Consider the following 14673-nt stretch of genomic DNA (forward strand, 5'->3'; position numbering starts at 1 on the left):
TAGGAATGAAAGACCTAGACCCTGGAACTATAAACATTAATGTTTTCTTATCTCTAAGTCTTAGATAGACTAACTATGAAAAAGAAATGAGTATATAAAAGACAAAAAGAAGTCAGATAAATATAAAGAGCCTCTACCAGATAAAAATGGGTTTTTTAAGAGTCCATAAATGCCAACTACCAGCAGAATAAAGACAATCAGGCGAGTTCTTCTTAGAGAATCTGGAGAAAAAAGAAAAAGCCTTAAATCAAATTATATCAATGAGAAATGACAGCTCAATGAAATGCAAATATTACGTTACTGATGGTAATCACATTTCACCACATGCAATATTGGAGCCTGGCATGTTTTGCATCATCTCCATGATTGCCTTTCAGCACCTGTTACCAAAAACTTCATGAAGCCACTCATGCTTCTATCGCTGACTTTGGCTTCTCACTTCAGAAAGTGAAAAGTGCCAGCAGATATTCCCACTTCTACACCACAGCTTAAGATACAAATATAATGAAATATAACCAATAAAATGTTGGAAAATTGTTAGAAAAGTTATTATAATCACTTAAAGGCAGGACTATAACTTTCTTTCAGATATTCTTCCCTAAATATGGATGCTGTCAAATCAACTCACCATTGGTTTTTTGTGTCAGTGCTTGAGCTTTCAGAAAACCCTCTGCAAAACCAGTTTTAAATGCATCTTGGTGAGCTTCAGGTATGTTTTTGGTTTTCATGAGTTTGTCCAAACTCTCAATGTCTGATCCTCTGTCCCGCAAAAGAAACCCCTAAATACACAAACAACACATCAGTATCAGCTGACTATACAGATAATACTCCCCCAAAATATAACAACCACTCATAAAAAAATTCATTAAAATTCTAAAAATTTTTATTGTCAATGTGAAGAATTAAGACTCGACAATAAATAATCAATGGCTAGGAAACTAACACTGGACCCTATGCTTGCATCAATTGATATAGAGAAACTCTCTACATAAGACCACTAATTATACTGAAAACAGTTAACAGGTCACATGTTGACTTAGGGTTCTAATGGCTTAGAATAGCTCACATTCCTTTATTTCTGCTGGAGGAAAAACCTCATTCATTTATTAAATGTTTACTGAACACCTTTTATATACTTGGTCCTGTATAAGTTCTGAAGATGTAAAGATAAATAACCAGCCATCTGAATGTTTTCAGTCTATTGGGCAGAGATACACAAATAACTAAGTTTTTGAAGTCATTTTGATACTATGTTAGAGGTACTAGGTATGGTGGTAAAACAAATGCTACCTAAGAAGTCAGCAAAGGCCTTACAGAGAATGGCATAGCTAAACCATGGGAACACAGAGCATGAATAATTTGACAGAGCCATGAAACAGCAGCCTTTAGTGCTCAAGAGCTATAAACAATCTTGTCTGACAGGACTTTAAAAAACCAAGAGATGAGGAGGGTAGGAGGAGAGGAGGGGGCACACTGAAAGATGAGAACACAAAAATGGTAGGCAGCATGCCAAATGATGAAATGCCATATGTACCATGGCAGAAGTCTGACAATAAAGCAGAGGAATACAACCATTACACTGACACAGTTCAGACCGTCTGGTGGACTGCAGTCTGGAGGCTGGGCTAAAGGTAGCAAAACTAAAGGCAAGGAGACTAAATTAGTGTTTATGAGAGGAATCTAGGCAAGAAATAACTATGGTCAATCTATGCAGTGGAACTGGGGATGAAGACAGATTTAAGAAATAAATACTTAAGAGGCTGGATCAATAGGATTTTAGTGATTAATGGATGTGGGAGGTGAGAGAAGATGGACAGATCATAGCTGTCCAGCAGGTTTCTAGCTTGGGTGGATGCTACTTATCCAAGGATACATAAGCAGGTGTAGACTGACAGGGAAAAAAAACAACAGAGGAAGATGTCTAATAGGCTAATGGAAAGATAAGCTTGGCACCCAGGAGAGTTCTAGCTATACTGATTACACAGGATAGTAATCCTTTATCCTAAGTGGAAAGATGGAAGGAAATCTATTAGTCTGCAGTAGAAATCAGATATGGAAGGTTCTTTTTAATAACTTGAAAATTACTGCTTTTTCAAACAACAGCATAAAAGGTCTAATTACCTTCACGAATGATGGTGCTGTATGTTGTGTTTCTGCTAATCTTTCGGAAGTGGACTGTAGACGTCGTGTCCTTGATTTTAAAGTTTTAAAACCCCGAGACTGTACAAAAACTGAATAAACAGTATCACAATTACTTCTCATTTTAAATTTTTACAAGGAAAGTGCATAAGAATCAAAACTCTGACACTATTCCAGTACATACTAGTTATTATCTTATTTTTTTAACACAGTTCTTTGTTGTTGTTTTTACATTTTAAAATTACCAAGAAAAAGTAAAGTTGATGTACAGATTCAATCCATTTTATGACTTTAATTACAAGTGTGCTGAAGTGTTCCAGAAGTAACCAATTGAACAATTCCATCACTATACTTCTATGTATTAAAACATGCTCTTTCTATAAAAATAGTACATAACTTTTTGCAATTGTCTTCTTTCCCTTAACAATTTATCATGGACATTTTTCAGAACAGATCAGACAGTGCATTCAGTTTAATGGCTGTTTACAGTTTTCCCATTTATCAGGATATGGCAATTTACTCAACTACTTCCCTACTATGGGCATTAGCTGTTTCCTAGTTTTTATTGCTAAAAATAATGCTGCAGTTAAAAATCTAGTACATGTTATCGTTCACCACACAGACTACATTCCTAAAAGTGACACTGTGAGACTTGAATTGTTTAACACTAAGAGACTGTCCTCCAAAAGGATGCTGTCGAGAATTTATACACCCACCAATGAATATGAGTGTCCTTTCCTTCATATCCTTTGCAGTACTGAATATAAATAAAAATCTTTTTAATTTGTACAAAGTCTGATGGGCAGAAAGTAACATTTTGTTTCAATTTGCATTTCAGATTAGAAGTGAGGAAAATTTCTGAAAACATTTTTAATTTTTATTGATTATTTTTATTTCTTTAGTGAACTGAGCACTCATGACCTTTCATATTTTTCCATTTTCATTTGCAGAATAGGGATGTTATATATACTTTTAGTCATGTATATTTCAAACATTTATTTTAATGTCTTTGTCTTTTAATTGATACAGTAATTTGTAAGGTTAATGAAGCCGTGTCTTTTAATCTTTAGTGTTTTCTTCACTGTGCATTGATGAAAGAGTCTCATCCTCACACTAAGATTTTAAAGGCAGTTTACTGACTTCATCTAATACTTCTACTTGTTTTCAGTTCTTTGGAACTTTTTAAAGGTGTAAGAAAATAATCTGATTCCCTTTTTATGCCCAAGTTTAAAATCAACTTCTTTATTTTCCTAACCAATGTTTTGAGTTTTGATTGGAGTTGCACTGAAAATCTGGGTGCAAATTGATAATGTTAGAACACTAAGTTCTTCTAGAAAGGACTACAGTACTCTCTCCCTTTATTTTACTCAGCTCTTCTTTTATTTCCTTCAGTCAGGTTTCATATGCATACATATATACATCTGTGTGTGTGTATATATATATATATTATGTTGCATATTTCTTGTCAGTATACAAGATTTAATGGATTTTGAACAAACTGTAAATAAAAGCTATTGCTAGGATAAAAAAGAAAAAGCTATTGATTTTTATGCATTTATCTTCTACGGCACCACAGCAGCCTTTCAGTTGATTTTATTGAATTTTCTGGTAAACAATCGTATCACCTAATTATAATTTTGCCCCTTTTAACTTATATAAAACTTCCTTTTTCTTTTTAATCAGCTATTTCAGGATCTCCAAATCACTGAACAAAAACAGGATACTAGATATCCTGTTTCTCATATTAATGAGAACCTAACAGATACACTTCAGAAATTTTAAAAGTATTCTACAAGTTTTTAGGAAGCATAATAATTAGGATATATCACATGCCTTTTTATCATACACAAATAATAATCCTTTTCTTGTCTAATCAATTAACATGATAAATTAACATACTTCCTAATGTTAAATCATTCTTGTATTCCTTAATCATAAATTTTAGGATATTTCTATATGTGCTTTTTTAGACTTTACTTAGGATTTCTATATCTATATTAAGTGAAATTAATCTATTGTATTCTTTTTTGTTCTAATATTTTAGTATCAGTAATCTCATGGAATAAACAGGGAAGCCTAGTCTATCTTTTTCTTTATTAAAAAAGTTTTAAATAACAGGAAGACTCCTGACATTGGAAAACAGAATACAGCCATAAAACCATCTAAGCCTAGTGCCTTTGGGGCAAAGAGATTATATTCGAAAGATATTACCTTTCAAATTTTTTTTTTTTTTTTTTTTTTTTTGTGGTACGTGGGCCTCTCACTGCTGTGGCCCCTCCCGTCGAGGAGCACAGGCTCCGGACACACAGGCCCAGTGGCCATGGCTCACGGGCCCAGCCGCTCCATGGCATGTGGGATCCTCCTGGACTGGGGCACAAACCCATGTCCCCTGCATCAGCAGGCGGACTCTCAACCACTGTGCCACCAGGGAAGCCCTACCTTTCAAATTTTATAGCTATTGTCTTATCTCTTCCTGGGTCAATTTTGCTAATAATTTATAACTCAAATAATTATGTTTCAACATATTTTTATTTACAATATAAAATTATATACATTATAATTTTAAAATCTTCATTATCTGTGACAGTTCCCACTTTTCACTTCTAACACTGTATTTTCTCATAATTTCTTTATCAGACTGTTTGTTCTATTTTCTTTTCAAATTAAATTTATTCTTGATTTAATTAAGTGAAACCATTTATTGCCGTTATATTCATTTAATTTAATGTGTCTTATCCATATTAATTTCTCAGGTTCTTTTAAACAAATTCTAAAAATAAATAATCAATTTATTTCCCATCTTCATTATTTCCTAAAATTCATACAATGCCTTCAGCTTCAGTTTGTCCTCAACCCAAAGATTCAGATATGCAGACTTTCATTGTGGTTCAGGAATAATTGTCTGTAATTTGTTTTCAATTCCTTTCAGCCACAAGACACTTAGAAAAGTATCTTTAAATTTTTCCACATATTTAGGAATTTTTTTAGGTATTTTTTCTATTATTTGACATTATTATTTTCTATTATCTATTATTTTCTATTACTTGTACAGTTTTATCATATGATCAGAGAATCCGACCTTTGAGTTATAACTTTTTTAAAATTTATTAAGATATTTTTTATACCCTATACATGCTCAGTTTTTTTCTTCCTTGAATATTTAAAAATGAGTGTATCATCCTTCTTAAGTATTCTTCTGTCTTCTACATTAACCATTTCTTCAAAGAACTACAAAAGAGATTTCTTTGCCCAACCTGGTGCCTCTCCTTCATACTATAAATTTTCCTCAAACATGTGGAGATTCTTGCAAACCATTTGTATTTGTAAAGAAGAATACAGTGATCAGTACTGACTGCAGACAGGTGTCCTCAAAACTATCAAAGTGGTAAATATAGTTAGACTACAAAACATGGACTTATGGTAAATGAGCAGGTACCTTTAGTGTATGATTCAAGTCCAAAGTAACCTGGGTTACTATCTTGTTTCTCTCTTTGGCATCAACCCTCAAACCAGGAGTCCCCTTTCAACATACACACACGGACACCTTATTACAAATGTGTTCTTTTTTTTTTTTTTTTTTTGCTGTATGTGGGCCTCTCACTGTCGTGGCCTCTCCCGTTGCGGAGCACAGCCTCCGGGCGCGCAGGCTCAGCGGCCACGGCTCACGGGCCCAGCCGCTCCGCGGCACGCGGGATCCTCCCAGACCGGGGCACGAACCCGCGTCCCCTGCATCGGCAGACGGACTCTCAACCACTGCGCCACCAGGGAAGCCCCAAATGTGTTCTTTTGTCTAAAAGTTGCAAGCCAGATCTGTTCTGTGACTGGCCTACTTTTCGCAATCTTTCAACTGTTTCACTAAATCAGCTACCCTATCAGCTCACTATTATTGACTTAGAACTTGGGGATTTTTCCTAAGTTCTACTGGAATTAGCATTACACACCTCTTTCATGTCACTCTACTATAAGCGTCATGAGGGTTGATAACATACGTCTTTTTCAGTTACACAACTATCACTCTTGCCTAACACCTATCAGTAGTGCCTGATATTAAATAAATATGAATGAATACATATTGGATTTTGATATCAATGGGGTTTCATCTACTTTACAAGTTCCAGAAAGTCATCAAATTTCTGGTCTATTTATAAAACCCCTCTGCTGCTGCCCTTTTTTCTCATTTTTATCTTTTTTTGTCATTGCAATGGGATTTTGAAAATGAGAGAAGTAAACAAATGTGCTTAATTGTTTTGGAGCAGATATACCCAAACTATTTGATTCCAAATATTCTAGAAGTTCTACTGTGAGTTACAAATGAATGTTTCTAATCATTAATGTCATTAAGAAGGACAAATCTGAATATATTAAATAAATCTATTATTTTTTTCAAAATAAATACAACTGTTGCTTCATACCTGGCCAGTACTGAAGATCTGAACAAATTCTTTTAAGCGTTCTTGAATGTTGTCTGTACAAGCAAGAGGAACGTAAAGTACTAAATATATCTAAGCAACCTGGAGGGAAATTGTAAAAAGTAAATTTTCTAACTGTCAAACAAACAAAAAAGTCATGAAATACAAATAATTTTACCTAATATTAGAAAAACCAAAATGAGTTATGCCTTTCATTTGTCCATGTATGACTCTGCTTTTTGATATTTTTATCTAAAAGCATTGCAAATTTAATCAAACTTCTTCATCATATTACTGTCTATCACTTGTCCATTGGATGATCTTTTTTTATATAATATACAAATATAGCTGCCAATGAAACTAAATTCAAACCAAGAGGTAAAAATATATATGTCTAGTGAAAGTTACTTTTAGCTAAGAGCACAAAGAGACAAAAAATTGCTATTTCCTAGAGACAATTTCAAAACTCTAATCAAAAAAAAAAAAAACACCTCTAATCAACAATGTAATGAAACACTGGAAACCAGAGGTGTATTAATAAGTGGTATCAATTAAATTATCAATAGTACTGGAATGGCTTACCTTCATTGGGACACAAAATAATATTAACTTACCATATTTATTTTCAAAGAAGGACTGTGCAGATACATGAGATGTATGCCAATGGGAAGAAACGTTTTTGTCCTTACAAATTCCAGGAAGTAGACGGTCTACCAGTTGATCAATTTGTCCAATTTTTAATTCCGATAATCCAAGGTCCCTTAAGTTAAGTATAGGCTGTAAAAGATTAATTCAACCAAGTAAGCATTATTATTTTTTAATTTTAATTTTTTTACTGACATATAGTTGATTTACAATGTTTCAGGTATACAGCAGTGATTCAGTTATATATACATATACTTATATATGTATAAATATATGTATTCTTTTTCAGATTATTTTTCATTACAAGTTATTACAAGATATTGAATACAGTTCCCTGTGCTGTACAGTAGGTCCTTGTTGTTTATCTCAAGTAAGCATTATTATCAAGCTATTTAACTTGAAGAGTACTTATCAATTGAAATAATGTGAATTTTTAAAAACCTAACAAATGTACTGATTCCCCGTTTCTTTCAAATATTTAAAAAATAAATTTATATGAATATTTTTCTAGTTCTAGTTTTACTGAGGTCAGCCATGTGAGGTTTGACACAGGTTAAAAAAATCATATTCCCAATAGTATCACCAGTCTATGGAGCTTTATATAAAGCTTCCTCCAGTCCCTAATGACCATAAACAAAAGCCCATCCAATAAAGAATTGCTGAGATTCTAATTTGAACTGAAAGGTTCTGTTACCTTAGCCATATCTAACTTCTAATAAGAAGGGAAATTAAACAAAGTAGAAGATGTGTGAAAATCAGTCAAGAAAATACACTCACCTTAAAACAGTTCTAAAATAACTAGAAATAGGATGGGGTGAGCTATTTTCTTGTCCAAATGAGCTGACAGGGAGACACTAAGGACAAGCCCCAAACAGCTAAAACTTCAAGTAAGGAGAGCAAAAATAAACAGACCAAGTAAAGCATCAACTTTTTATGACTGATGTAGTCAGATCCCCGGATTACATAGCTCTGGATTGATGTTCAGGAATTTGTCAAATATTAGCTTTGTGACAGGTCATTCATATTCTTAGAATCCCTGTCTTCATTGGGAAAATGACTATAAAATATATCCTGCCTATTTCACAACAAGATTATATGGATCAATGGAAGAGATGATGCCTTGCTCATCTACGTATCCTAGGATATACAGTAAGATAAAGGCAGGATGAAATAAAATACTTAAAATGTGCTTTTTTTTTTTTTTTTTTTTTTGTGTGGTACGCGGGCCTCTCACTGTTGTGGCTTCTCCCGTTGCGGAGCACAGGCTCCAGACACGCAGGCTCAGCGGCCATGGCTCACGGGCCCAGCCTCTCCGCGGCATGTGGGATCTTCCCAGACGGGGCACGAACCCGTGTCCCCTGCATTGAAAGGCAGACTCTCAACCACTGCGCCATCAGGGAAGCCCAAAAGGTGCTTTTTAAGGTAATAAAAACTGTAGAATATAAAGCACGTTATTATAATGGAATCAGAAGGACTACAATATTCAAGAGCTACAAAGATGTTTTATCTTTTAAAATTGGGAAACGAAAAAGTCTATTTATAATACAAAGGGAAATGCAGATTTTTAACTAAGACAGAAATTTATGCCCCTTACATATTGAGTACCAAGTCCTAGGAACATAAAGAGAAATAAGGTACATATGAATATGATAATTATCATACAATAAGGTAACTGCTATTACAGAGATATTTTTTTAAAAGTTGTTAAGAGAACCCAACAACTAATTTCCTAAGTGATAAGGCTTCACTGAAGTAACAGTTAATTCGCAAATGATGGGGGCAGAAACCTTGGGGAAGAGGGCAAACAAAAAGTCATCAAAGGGCTTGGAATGTTTGAGATGCAGTAAAAAGTTTAGTGACAAAGGAAAGCACTAGAAAGATGGGCTATGGCCATATTCTGAAGAGCCTTGTTTGAATTTAATTCTATAGCTAATATCATTAGTTTTGCTTTATAGGAAGAAAATAGAAGACAAAGATGATAAGCTGGAGAACAGAAGGCTGATGTAACAAGAGAAAAATGGTCTGAGCCCTGACTAAGAAGGATGCAAATACCAAGTCACAGACAACAGACATATGAAGAAACCAGTAAAGTATAGGGATTGTGAGGGAGAGGGGTCTGGATGGATGTTCTGGTTATTGATTTGTTGTCTCCTAGATCCTCTTCATCCTTTTTTTGGCTCCATGTTCATGGATCTGGGCCCTTTAAACATTTTTCCTTTGGGCTTCCCTGGTGGCGCAGTGGTTGAGAGTCTGCCTGCCGATGCAGGAGACACGGGTTTGAAGATCCCACATGCCACGGAGCGGCTGGGCCCGTGAGCCATGGCCGCTGAGCCTGAGCGTTCGGAGCCTGTGCTCCGCAACGGGAGAGGCCACAACAGTGAGAGGCCCGCGTACTGCCAAAAAAAAAAAAGAAAAAAAATTTCCTTTGTTGGCTAGAACATTAAGCTGTCAGTAGAGGGCACTGTAGAGACATTGTAGGAGGAGTTTCTTTTCCTGGTTCAGGCTATGGTGTTCACTCGGCAGGCTCCTGTGTGCAACATAACACCCATGGTTTCTCCAGGAGTGGTTCCTGTCACTTGTACAGCTTCTCCAAAGCCTGGCTCCTACAGTGCACAGTTGCCAGCAGTACCCAGAAGCTTTTCCAGTAACACACATGCCCATGAACAGCTAGCTTCTCCTGGTACCCGAGGGGGCAGATTTCCATCAGGTTCAGCTGGCACGGCACCAGTGACTCCTGTGCCATTCAGTGAGCCAAGGCCATGCCCTCTCCAACAACCTCAGAACCTCAGCCCAGGGGTGGAGAACTCTTCCTGGGAAGCTCTCAGTCCTGGGAGGATTAGCTGCTTCTTGAATCCGCAAGTCCTATATATTTGAATTTTCTTTACTTATTACTAGACAATCCCTAGTTATTCTAATCCCCTGTTAGACCAGGGTTTTTAAAATATTAAACTAAAAAATTATATATTTTTTATATTAAACATTCACTGTTCAAATGACTATGTGGTCTCTCTCTCTTGGTTGGACCCAGACTGATGAAGAGGGGCTAAAACCACTCTAAGATCAAATACACTGGAATCTGGCGAAGCAGCTCAGTTTTAGACATCTTAATTTCGAGGTCCTTGGAGCCTATCCAGAGGGGTATTTTAATAAGCCACCAGATAATTACGTTAAAACTTTAGAGATACTTTAGAGTTGGAGATAGATTGGGGAATTATCAGCATATAAATATATATAGACATTAAGATATATAATCTGGGAGACTATGCAAAATGAAAATCAGATTACAGATAAATGTACACACACTATGTAAAAGGCTGGCAATAAAAAAGCCCAGCAAAACAGAAAGAGAAAAAAGAAACCCATCAATGTAGTATCACTCAATTTATGAAAGTATTTTGAAAGTAGTGCATGTTCAGCAAGGTCAAATGCGAAGGAAAAGATGAAAAAGATGTGGATTTTTAAAAAGGCCTGGCTTCCCTGGTGGCGCAGTGGTTGAGAGTCCGCCTGCCGATGCAGGGGACACAGGTTCGTGCCCCGGTCTGGGAAGATCCCACATGCCACGGAGTGGCTGGGCCCGTGAGCCATGGCCGTTGGGCCTGCACGTCCAGAGCCTGTGCTCCGCAACGGGAGAGGCCACAACAGTGAGAGGCCTACGTACCGCAAAAAAAAAAAATTAAATTAAATTAAATTAAAAGGCCTGTACTTACTGCTAAGGAAGTCAACAAAATATACCAAAACAATTCTATAAAATGGTAAAAGTAGTAACCAAACTACAATGGGATTTAGTATGAATAAAAGTTTAGCAAGAATAGATATTAAGTTCAGAGTACTACTTTTTCAAGAAGTCTGAAAGCAACAGGAAAAGAAGTCAGTAGCTTGAAGGAAGTTGAAAATTTTTTGCTTGCGCTGTGAAATGGGTGTTTGGATGAGCAAGACTTGATGAACGCAATGAAACCTCAGAGAAAAGGAAGTGCGAGTAGAGATGAGGGAGGATGCTTAAGAAGAATGAAAATGTTTGTGAAGCAATAACAAAGTCATCAATGATAAACCACAGGAATAATGAAGGTAAATCAGAGAATAAGACACCAATTCTGTATTTGAGACCATTAATCTTAAGCTCAACATTGGCTTCTAGAGTTTAGCTACTTTTCAAGCCCCCAAAATGTACTGCACTAAGGACCTAGCCATTTCACTTGATGAAATAGTCAAACATTTAGCACCACGGAGAGTACAAATGGTGTTGTTTAGAGCAGCAAAAAATTGGAAACAATATCCAACAACAGAACATCATAAAATGAACACTCTGAAAGTCATTAAAAATAAAGAAAATGTATGGAATAAAAAGTTCTTAAGACTATTAAATGATCAAGCAAAATCTAAATCAGCATATACAGTATGATCCAACTATTATAAAATATAAAAGTACAAGTGAGAAAAAGAGAAGCAGGATCATAGGTTATTTAATTTCTTCCACCTACATAATATTTTCCAAAATTTTTAAAATGAACATAATATTGCTGCATGTAGCAATTTTGATACATGCAGTCTTATCATTAGGAAAGCTCTCGGGCTGTAACTTGGAAGAGGGGTGTCACAACAGAAGACAAGAATGGATTGCCTATAGACAGAGGCAATAGGAATTTCGCAGATAATATAAAAGGAAAGCATAGGGGCTTCCTTGTGGCGCAGTGGTTAAGAATCCGCCTGCCAGTGCAGGGGACATGGGTTCGAACCCTTATCTGGGAAGATCCCACATGCCGCGGAGCAACTAAGCCCACGCGCCACAACTACCAAGCCTGCGCTCCAGAGCCCGCAAGCCACAACTACTGAGCCCACGAGCCACAACTACTGAAGCCGGTGCGCCTAGAGCCTGTGCTCTGCAACAAGAGAAGCCACTGCAATGAGAAGCCTGCGCACCGCAATGAAGAGCAGCCCCTGCTCGCCACAACTAGAGAAAGCCCACGCGCAACAACGAAGACCCAACACAGCCAAAAATAAATAAATTAATCAATTAAAAAAGAAAAAAAAAGGAAAGCATAAAGACAAACATTTCACCTAAGTAAAACTGTATCCCAAGACTTACCTCAGAACCACCCCCCATCCCACCCCCACCAAAAGCAGACTTTTTTTTTGGCTGCGCCATGTGGCATGTGGGATTGTAGTTCCCCGAACAGGGATCGAACCCGGGCCCCCTGCATTGGAAGCGTGGAGTCTTAACCACTGGGCCACCAGGGAAGTCCCGCAAACGTTTTTTCAACTCCTCCTCTACTGTCCTTTGCCATAGCCCCTAATATCAGGACTAAGAACATAAGCTATTTATGGTTAAAGAGGCTTCTGAGAAACTTAACTATAGATTATAATGTTTACTATGAAATATGTATTCTGAGCTACAAGCAATTATCTTATTAATGAATCTTATAAACACACGGTTCCTAGGTTGGGAATTAGCTATATTCTAGGCCACAATGATTTTATAATTCTCTGAATACTCAAAGTACGGTTTCATAGCTTATACATTTCACTTTCAGGTATCTATATTCTAATTGTTCAATTACACTGAAAGCTCCTATAAGGTGGTAGATGATAACTTCTTGCTATTCTATCTTTCCTGAGAATTATGGGAATTATGGAGTTAACTGTAGGTTCCCTGCTACCACTGAAGCAACACAAAAGAATATCTAGATGATATTACACAAGCAGTGATGTAGGAAGTGAATACCAATACACTGCCACATGAAATTTTTTATAAATTAAATGTTAAAAATAAAACAAAGTAATATTTTTATCTGTACAACAAAGCCAGAGTTGGACATCTTTAATCGTAAAAGGGAGATTAAGCTGAAGACAGAAATCACCCTGTTACAAACACTTAAACATAGAAAGTTATTTCAGGCATGTTTACAGTGTACTAAACCAAAAAAACTTTCTCACACACCCAGGGTAAAAACCATTACCTCATTGCTGGGAGCCTCATGCTCAGACACTACATCTCGATGCTGGTTTTGAGAAATTGATGCACTGACAGAAACAGATGTGTTTTTTGGTGAATGGAAGGCATTGATGAGATGACTCAGAGGAACTGTAACCTAAAAAGACAGAAGCTGAAAATAAGTACTGCTTTTTAAAATAAAAACAGAAAAAAACACTTTTATTGCCAGGATTGGGTATTGTAAAAAGTTAAATATACACCGTATATCAAAACTATACATTAAAAATTATAAATACTCAGATTATTGCTGGTAGGAAGAAAACTGGTATATCCCTTCAGGATAGTATAGGGGTTATATACAGCAAAAGTATTAAAAATACATACATTTCACCATTCGTGCAATCTAACTTCTAGGGATTTATTCCAAGGAAATAATCTAGTAAGTAATGATCTATGCTTGCATTTGCACAGAAGACAGTTTTCATCAAAATATTTTAAAATTTGTGGAAAGCTAGAAATGTCCAATAGGGGAGTGGCTACACAAATGATACCACCACAAAAATAAAATATTTCGCAGACATGAAACAAGTAAGCACATACCCAGAATTTTATACTTTTCAACTTCCCCACTGCATCACCCTATTCTAAGTCACCATCATCTATATGTGGATTTTTACAACTGTGTCCTAACTTCTCTCCCTGAATCTGCTCTATTAAAGCCAGTCAGATCTCATCACTCCTCTGCTCAAAACCCTCCAATGGCTATTCTCACAATAAAAGTCAACGTCTTAACAAGGAGAACACAGAATGCCCTCCCTGGCTCTTTATCACCTCTCTGAATTGATCCACCACTAGGTTCCCCTTCCTTCTCTCTGCTCCCACCACTGCATCCCCCTTTCTGTTCCTGGAACACACCTGGCAGGCCCTTACCTCAAGGACTTTGCACTGCTGTTTATTCCCTCCTGTCCAGTTAGTCACATAGTTTGCTCTCCCTTCAGTTCTTAACTCACAAGTCATCTTTCCATGTATCTTCTCCCTGGACAACCTATGTAAGATTTCAGCAACCCTCCCCTAAAAAATATTCCTTATTGCCTTCCTCTGCTCTATTTTTCCTTCTTAACATTTTCACACTTCATATATTTACTTATTTACCTATATATTGTTTACTAGAAACCCCAATCTAAGTCACCTCATTAGCGTAAATCCAGGTGTGATCCAAAGAGGGGCTTTAAGAATAAAGACACACCCATCACACAGGAAATTTCAAGGGTTTTAGGAGCTCTGTGCCAAGAATTGGGAACAAAGACCAAATAGTTTTTATTTATTATACCACATTCTCCCACTGGAGCATAAGTTTCATGTGGCAAGGGGTTTTTTCCTCTATTTTATTATTTTTCTCTATTTTATTTATAAATTATTTAATATAAACTGTTTTTACGTTACACTTAATATAACTTAACACTTTATATTTTATTTTTCTCTACCTTACTTTCTCTATCTCATTCAATACTGTATCCCAGTGCAATAATGCACACAGTAGATGCTAAATAA

General features: G+C 36.3%; 1 protein-coding gene across 1 annotated transcript in view; it reads right to left on the bottom strand.

The window, feature by feature from the left end:
* Positions 1-14673, bottom strand: part of YME1L1 (YME1 like 1 ATPase) — a 39432-nt gene that overhangs the window by 21486 nt on the left and 3273 nt on the right. The window contains exons 2-7 of the mRNA XM_059056682.2: positions 13148-13279; positions 7163-7325; positions 6552-6650; positions 2122-2231; positions 629-779; positions 138-221 (exon numbers count right to left, since the gene is read on the bottom strand). Of these exons, the coding sequence (XP_058912665.1) occupies positions 138-221; positions 629-779; positions 2122-2231; positions 6552-6650; positions 7163-7325; positions 13148-13279 (739 nt within the window). The remainder of the gene's footprint in view (positions 1-137; positions 222-628; positions 780-2121; positions 2232-6551; positions 6651-7162; positions 7326-13147; positions 13280-14673) is intronic.

The sequence above is a fragment of the Kogia breviceps genome, chromosome 3 (genome assembly GCF_026419965.1).
Source record: "Kogia breviceps isolate mKogBre1 chromosome 3, mKogBre1 haplotype 1, whole genome shotgun sequence".
In the NCBI taxonomy this organism is placed as follows: Eukaryota; Metazoa; Chordata; class Mammalia; order Artiodactyla; family Physeteridae; genus Kogia; species Kogia breviceps.